At 40.8% G+C, this 8,905-nt stretch overlaps 1 protein-coding gene across 1 annotated transcript; it reads left to right on the forward strand.

Annotated features, from left to right (window-relative positions):
* Positions 1-661: 661 nt before the first annotated feature.
* Positions 662-2,997, forward strand: LOC118733623. The gene is made up of 2 exons (XM_036463107.1): positions 662-1,736; positions 2,666-2,997. The coding sequence occupies exons 1-2, from the start codon at positions 662-664 to the stop codon at positions 2,995-2,997; spliced, it is 1,407 nt and encodes a 468-aa protein (XP_036319000.1).
* Positions 2,998-8,905: the final 5,908 nt, after the last annotated feature.

Genomic DNA, 8,905 nt, shown 5'->3' on the forward strand with positions numbered 1-8,905 from the left:
TTGACATGCAGTGGAGTCAGCGATGGCGTGTAGTCTGACAAAAGCGATTGTTGTCTGCGAAGTGGTCACAGGAGCAACGATTGCACTGAACAACACAGACGCAATATAGACCGATGCATGCGGAAGCAGCACGAGCTACTTCACGCTCGCCAGCAAGGAACAACAGATGGACGGCGTCCAATGGAAGCTGCGGCACGGCAACAAGTCCTCACCAGTGCTATTATTCCAAATCCGAGTTCAAGATTGCTGTACAAAATATTGCCAGTGCGGTTGTACGCCAACAGGCGAGTCATAAACAGTTTCACCCTCTTCGATGATGGTTCGGCAATATCAATGATGAATAGTGACTTGGCTGGACGGGCTCAAAGGGCAGAAGGAAAATTTAACGTTGCAATGGTTCGTCGACACCACGGTAACAGAGCAGTCAAGCAGGGTCGACGTACAAATATCCGGGGTTGGTAGGTTTAATAAAAGGTTTTTGTTGCGGAATATCAGAACGGTGAACAACCATCAACTGCCGGCACAGACACTCCAGCTATCTGAGGTACCGTACAAATATCATCACTTGCCGATCAAGAGATATGATAGAGCGGTCCCGGAACTGTTGGTTGGGTTAGACAACGCACACTTAAGCATCTCAAGGAAGACTGTTGACGATGGAATGGATGGTTACTCTGTGACACTTACGACGCTCGACTGGATTGTCTACGGTGGTAGGAATCGAGGCGTTGGAGAACGGTGCAACTATGTGCACTTTGCAAATGTGGATAACGGTCTAGAGAGGCTCGAGCGTTTGGTGAGTGACTATTTAATTAACGAAGATCTTAATGTACGCGAAGGGGTGCAGGACTATGTGGCTGCAGATATAGTCAGAGCTAAAGAGTTGTTAGAAACTACGACCGTGAGAAAGGGTTCCCACTTCGAGACTGGCCTGCTTTGGAGGCAGGAGAATGTGGAACTACCAAATAGTCGAAAAATGGCGGAAAAGAGGTTGTTGGCTCTAGAAAAGAAATTCAAGTGCGATAACAAATTTAAGTCAGCATACGTTCACGTAATGAAGGAATACGAGGCTAAAGGATATGCAAGGAAACTCACGGCGGATGAGATCTTGACAGGAGGGAAGCGTAGCTGGTTCCTACCACACTTTGGAGTTTGGAACGCGAACAAACCTGGAAAGATGAGACTTGTCTTTGACGCTGCTGCGGAAGTTAACAATGTATCGCTGAACTCGACTTTGCTTAGCGGACCAGACTTAAACCAACCTTTAGCAACCATCCTAACGAAATTCCGGCAGAAGCAAGTAGGTGTATGTGCGGACATAGTGGAAATGTTCCACCAGGTGAAGATACGCGCCGAGGATCAAGCAGCACAACGCTTCTTATGGAGAACACACCCTGAACATCCCATCGAAGTCTACACTATGAGCGCGATGACATTTGGAGTCATCTGCTCCCCAAGCTCGGCACAGTTCGTTAAGAACAAAAACGCAGAGGAGTTTAGAGTACGGTTTCCTGAAGCGGTGGAGGCCATAGTCAACAACCACTACGTCGACGATTTTGTCCACTGTTTCTCCACCGTAGACGAGGCAATCCGAATAACTGAGCAGATAGTATGGGTTCATAAACAGGGAGGTTTTGAATTAAAGCGCTTTGTATCAAACTCTGAACAGCTAACTAAAAGAATGAATAATAAAGAAGAACGCCCGTCCTACTTGAACCTCGATAGAGATAATGCTGGTATTTTTCAGAAAGTCCTCGGGATACGATTAATGATGTTTTCAGATTTGTGCTGTTGTTAGCGAAGGTGGATCCAGTAGTGCTTGCTGGCGGAGTATACTATGGAAGCGAAGCTCCTCTTACAGTCAACTTGGCGTGCGAGTACCGGCTGGGATGAATATATCTCGGAAGAATTGCATCAACCATGGCTAAGATGGTTGAAAGCGATCAAGCGTTTGGAAGAAATAAGCGTGCCGCGGTACTACGGATTACACTTCGAACAGTTACCAGTTGAACTACACATATTTTCCGACGCGACCGAAGTAGCTCCAATCCCATATTCATCTCAGGAAAGAGAAAATGCGCACCATTAAAGCTTACGTCTATTCCCCGCCTTGAGCTGCAGGCTGCAGTGTTGGCTACGCGACTTCGCAAGAGCATCCTTCAATGTCACGACAAGATCCCTAAAAGAGTGGTGATGTGGAGTGACTCCAAAACGGTGCTAGCTTGGGTAAAATCTGATCACCGGCGCTATAAACCAAACGTGGCTCATCGCGCGAACGAGAACTTGGAGGCTAGCAACGTTAAAGAGTGGCGGTGGATTCTAGGCGCCTTGAACTCGGCTGATTGGGGAACACGTCCGAGGGCAGACAAAAGAAATTCGACCTGGATCGGTGGTCCGAAGTTCCTACCAGAAGATGAACACCGGTGGCCGCCGGACGAGGTGAGTCCGAATACGCAAGAGGAACTTCGCGCAAAATTCACAGTTCTGACAGTTAAGATAAGCTTTTCCATGTTTATGAAGTTCTCGACGCTGATCCGCATGACCAGAGTAGTAGGTTGGATTCTGCGATTCCGAAACAACTGTAGGAAAGACGTAAGCAAAAGAATCTACGGAGGACCAAGCGTTACGGAAGTAAGAAGAGCTGAAATTGCGATAATTCGTGCAGTACAACAGGAGAGTTTTGCTGAGGAATATTACGCGCTGATGGCGGGAGAGAATTTGGAACGGAGCAGCTCGCTGAGAACCCTCACACCGGCGCTAGATGAAGTAAGAATGATACAGGTCGAAACTCCATCACGTCACCGAGCTCGTGGTATATTACTATCACAAAATCTGGAAGCATCAAATGAGGGCATGATAATCGCGGAGATACAGCGGCGATATTGGATTCCACAATTCAGAGCAGAGGTGCGTCGTGCTGCGCGAAGATGTCAAGTTTGCGTAAGGGAAAAGGGCCAAGCCGAATCCCCCACAAATGAGCCAACTTCCGGTACATAGACTTACACCCTTCGTAAGGCCATTTACATACGTCGGTCTGGACTACATGGGTCCGTTTACAGTCGCGATTGGCAGAAGAAGGGAGAAGCGTTGGATCGCGCTATTTACTTGCCTTACGATCCGCGCAGTACATTTAGAATTCGCCAAGGATTTGTCAACGGATACCTGTCTCATGTGCATACGAAATTTTATGAACCGCCGAGGAACACTAGTGCGCATCCGCTCCGACAATGGCACAAACTTCATCGGAGCTCACAAAGAGATGAGACGCCAGAGGATCGATTTCGAGAATGGCAAAATACCTATCGCATTGGCGAACAAACACATCGAATGGGTTTTCAATTGCCCCCTGAATCCTAATGCTGCTGGGAGCGACTTGTCCGTAGCGTGAAACGTGCAATGGGATATGCGCTGAACGACGAAACCCTTCAAGAGCACTGTTTGTACAGCCTCATGTACGAAGCAGAAAACATAGTTAATGCACGACCGTTGACGCACATACCACTAGACGAATACACTGACGAACCGCTAACCCCTAACCATTTTCTCCTAGGTACTCCAAACTCCGAACAAACGCCACATCCGCACGAAGAAATGATGATCCCGACCAGGAAGCAGTGGTACAAAGTTCAACAAATGCAACACAGATTCTGGAGAAAGTGGATAGACGAGTACTTTCCCGACTTGACGAGGCGAACAAAGTGGTGTGGTAAACATAAGCCCCTAGCCGTAGATGACATCGTCCTGCTCTGCGACGGAAACATGCATCGATCGAAGTGGCCGACCGGGCGGATTGTCCAAGTGTTCCCAGGCGTCGATGGACAAGTAAGAGCCGCGCGAGTGCAAACACGGGACGGCATGTACAAACGCCCGGCATGCATATTGTCCAGGTTAGATGTTGGTGGACCTGGTTAGATCGACGGAGGCGGGGATGTTGGCGCGGCTTAGGAGTTAATAAAACATACTTGTATTTTTTGTTATATGGCAATCCTAATTGTATCGTAAATTATTTGTAAAAATTTGTGTTAGTGGCACCGCCATGCCAAATTGTGTAAACAATATGACAGCCATTATGTGCAAAGAAAATAGCGGCATTCGTGGCTGGCATATCGGAGGAATCACACAAAAGTGTAAGTAAAATTTTGTAAATTATATTAATGTAACTAACTTCAATTTTTCTAAAGGAAATAAAACATTCCACACATTATTACATGCCAACGAAGATTGTGGATGTTTTTATTTGGTCTCCGGCCACGAATCACCCCAAACACCGATAGAGATTGATAGGTAAAGATAGATGGTGATGGTGGTAAAGATAGATGGCCAGTCCATTCAAAACATTATTTTTTAAAATGTGCGTAAATAGATTGCTTAAAATGGCTTCTGCTTAGACTACTTCTTACACCAGCAGGAATAGAATTCCACAAACGTATAGCTTTGACGAAAAACAGTCTCTCTGATGCTAACGTACTAAAATGAGGGACAATTAGATCTGGTACCCGTCTAGACCTAGTAAATACTAACTTATTAAAAAGGTAACCTGGAGATTCCATAGCAACCAGCCTGTATATAAAGACACACACAGCCCAATTCTGAATATCCCGAGAATTTAATTTCTCGCGGATTTTACTTTTCTCGAGAATAAAATCCTCCTATTCGAAACTGCCGGGGAGCAGCATTTTCCCCGAAAATTTGGGAGCAGCAAATTCGAAATTTCGAAGAGCTGTTTAACAGTTATTTTGACAGCTCAATCCCCGCCATTTAATTTGCGTGTCTTACACATAAAAGTGTGTTTCACATAAAAGAGTATTTCAGATTAAAGTTGTTAATAAATTAGTGCGCGGAAATCTGTGTTTTAAGTTAAAGATCAATCTTTTAACTACACGGGTAAGTTGAAAGATTTTAATTTAGATCGCGCGAATTTTGGAAGCTAGTTAATAAACTAGCGCTCCGGAATTTTAAATATTAGTGCTAAATTAAAATTTAGTCTTTTAACTACACATGTGAGTTGAAATATTTTGATTTCAATCGCGCGTTTTCATGTAATAAACAAAAATAACCTAGCTTCCATTAGGCTTATTAAGATTTCTACCTGTTTCTCATTTGTTGTTTTGGACCTAAAATGAAAGGTTTAAACGTTTTATTACACCAAATTTCCTTTAAATTGTAATTAACTTATATTTTTGTAGCGGTTCTGTTTTAAAATATCGGTGAAAATTCTCCCAGAATAACGAAATCAATTATCCTCCTTTTTGACATTCGTAACACCTACTTTTTCCCCGAAATACATTTTCCCTTTTTCGAAGATCGTTTAGAATAGGAGAATAGGGAAAAGAGAAAAAATCCTCAGGCAATTTTTATTCATAATAGGCGATTTCGCGCCAATTTAGCGATTTTTTTTTTGATATTTGCGCGTAAAAATTTAGAAAATCGCCACTGGTGATTTTTGGCGATTTTTCCCTTCAAATACATTTTTTCCAATTATAAAAATATACAAAACTGAGTTTTCTACGATAATTTTGCAGAAGAGGCTAATGCAATGCGTGATAAACTTGACTTAAGAAGCATATTAAAAGACTGTCAAAAAGGTGTAATCATCCTAATCGAAGAACTTTTGAAACGATTACCTTATCAATTAAATACTTTTATAAAAGCTTTGATTCTGTCACCATAAAAGTGTGTGAATCACAAGAGGCCGGGTTTCAGGTACCTGCCAATTCACTATTTGACTTTGAAGGTAAGAAAAGCAGCGGAAACTGAATATTTAAATCTTTTAACTTCCCATTTAATAACTCTTCGCAGAACCATTCCATCCGACTCTGAAGAATTTTGGATATTTGCTTACGGAGTGAAAACCGCAACAGGCAATAAAATGTTTGGAAATATAAGTAAATTCATATTATTATCCTTTCCGCACTCTCATGCTCTGTTGAGCGCGTTTTTTCCGTGATGAATTCAACAAAAACTAAGATTCGAAATAGGATGAGGTTGGAAAGCCTTAATTCAATAGTTCGAATAAAGTGTTATATAAAGGCTGCTGCAAAACATTTCCAATATCAAACAGTATGTTATCAAGGTTGAATAGTTCAATATATGACAACAGAAATGTAAATAATTCAGACACTACAGGTGATTTTGAAAGAATTGTGGAAATAGCTGATCTCCCCTTATTATAGGGTTTTATTTAACTTTTAGCGCCGAGCTCTTAAAAGCGGATTGTGCCATTAACCCTTTGGGTACATCTTTTTAGATTGGGACTTTAAAAATGCAATTTTTTTATTAAATGATCCTTAATACATAATATAAAAATATTCAATGTAATTTTTTCCAAAATGTGATTCCATTGTGTTTTTTAGAATGATGCCATATGGCATCATTTGTACTAACTGGTGTAAAAAACACGCAAAGTATTTTAAATATGGTATTTTATTTTATTTAAATTAAATTAAATAACACTACAAACATTTAATAAAATAAGTTGGAACATGCATAGATTTAATAATTCATTTAAAAAATTTACCAATTGCAATTTCTTAGTACAAATATATCGTTATTTGCTGGTGCGGATTTCAGCTCCTTCAAATATTATTGATGCCGTAGGACATCATACAAATTTATAAATAAAACCTTTCGGCAACGCTGCCACTATGCACTATTATTCCTACCTTTTTGAGGAATTTAGCTACCATTTTAGAAAGTGTGATTGAATTCTTCCCCGTTTTATTCTGCTTCAAAAACTATCCCTGCTGATGGGAGTGTCAAATTTTAGAAAAAACTACTTACAAAACCTTTCATTATTGAATAATGAAATAAAGTGATGTTTGCCGGTTCGATGTACTAGAGATTCAGTCCACAGAAAACATCGATGCATCGAGTGGACAATTTATGATCAGTGTGGCCGCGGGCTTCTGAAAAATGTAGCAGAAAAGAGACTTAAAATGTATCAATATCTATCACTTTTGTTTTCATTTAAGTATCAAAGCATCAATATGGAATAAAAACAATAATTTTTATGAAAAACCATTTTCAAAAACAATTCAACATTTATTGCACGAGCAAGTTGAAATTATTTCCCGAATGCGATTTGCGTAGTTTCAGTTGCAGTTACACCTTGCAATTTTTATTGCCTACCAACTGTTGTGTGTGGGCACTTTGATGTCTTGATATGTATAAGCATTTGCCGCATCGCCGCCAGACAACATTCTCTAAATTTCGGTGTTAAAAAACATTTAAATCTTAAACAAACTTAACAAACTCAATAACTTCCAAAAACGTTGTCATAAATAATCCAATAGGGAACGGATTCTTATTTTGATTTAATATTAATATTTCATCGATATAACCACCAGCACGCTTTCTATCAAGTAAAAATATGGCTGTCAAACTATCAAATTGCCTGCAATAGATGTCAAGCAATAAGGCGGTATCCATTGGAAATGTATTTTGTGGCATTGTTATCACGACATTGGTGTTTTCCTGTGGAAACAGGGCCTTGCCGAGCACCGAATTACCGAGTACCAAGCCCTAATTTTTGTTATTGAACATAGCGAATATAAAAAAAATGCACCGCTATGATACTGTTCGTTTGTTCACATTTTGACGTTTTTCGATATGGACCTTGAATCACAATACATGAAAGGTTCGTTCAGAGAACGACAATGAACTTTTGGATGTACGTATCAAAATTGAATAAAAAAATGTATCTCTCCAAAATTCATCGAAAAATTATCAGTTTTGATCCACTTTTGGATGTACGTATCAAAATTGAATAAAAAATGTATCTCTCCAAAATTCATCGAAAAATTATCAGTTTTGATCCACTTGGATCAAAACGGTCAAACTGTTTACGATGCATCGAAGCATCGAAATCCCTAGTTGCCATGACTTGAAGACTAGGGTTGTGAACAGGGATGCCAACTCATTTCCATAAACAAAAAACTAAAATTTTTAATTCAATTGCTCGAATTTATTAACGAATGTATATAGATAAGTATGTATAAAATGGGGCAGGCACCTTGCCGTTGGTGCGGGGGCTTAGCTGAATCGCCAACCAGCCCTATTTGGTCTGCGGTATCGTTGACACGCTCGTCGCTTCTCCGCTGCCTTTTCTCCAGATTGAGGCTGCCAGCGAACGGTGACCAAGAACTGTCACCTCCTAATCCAGGGTGTGACGCGACACCATGACCGTGGACGGTTTGCAGCCAGGAGGGAATAAATCGACTGTGTTATAACGGCGCCTCTTCGACACCGGGCCGCATCGAGGAGTAACGGTGGCCTTACTGCGACGAGGGGCGCTGGCTTTGGCGCTATGTTCTGTTTTGGGAAAAAATCAAATATCTCCCGATCCAAACCAGATAGAGACACATTGATAGGAATAAAAGAATACATCAGGGCATGATAAAAATGTTACAAGGTAAATTCATTCTCTAGATTCGTCGGCCATGATTTTTTTCTGACGTTTGCAAGCATTTTAAAATCATATAAAACTGAAAATAAAAAAATAAAATTGTTCACGATTGTTGTTGTTTGAGATTGAAAATGAGAGTGTTTGTGTGAGTTTGAGATTTGAATATTTAAATTATATTGCTAGCAAATGCCAGACTGCCTCTCAATGATTTTACCTTGTTATGTTTTTATCATGCATCAGAGGATTTAAAGTTGTGCGTGGGAATTGTTCTGTTATTTGTACAATGATTTTGTGGAGGTAGTGAAGGGGGAAGCGGTGGTGCACCTAAAACTCCAGACATTAGAAAGAGCACAGTATAAACTTGAAGAAAAGTCAACCTTCGCCTCCATGCCCATTTCAAAATGGGGTACAATTGGCATTTTCACAAAGAAAAACTAAACTCGTGTTGGGCCATAAGCAGTATATTTGCGCAAAACTCCTTTCCACGTTAGTGGTCTTCGG

This window comes from Rhagoletis pomonella, unplaced genomic scaffold (genome assembly GCF_013731165.1).
Source record: "Rhagoletis pomonella isolate Grant_MI unplaced genomic scaffold, Rhpom_1.0 Rhpom_scaffold_00001, whole genome shotgun sequence".
Taxonomy (NCBI): Eukaryota; Metazoa; Arthropoda; class Insecta; order Diptera; family Tephritidae; genus Rhagoletis; species Rhagoletis pomonella.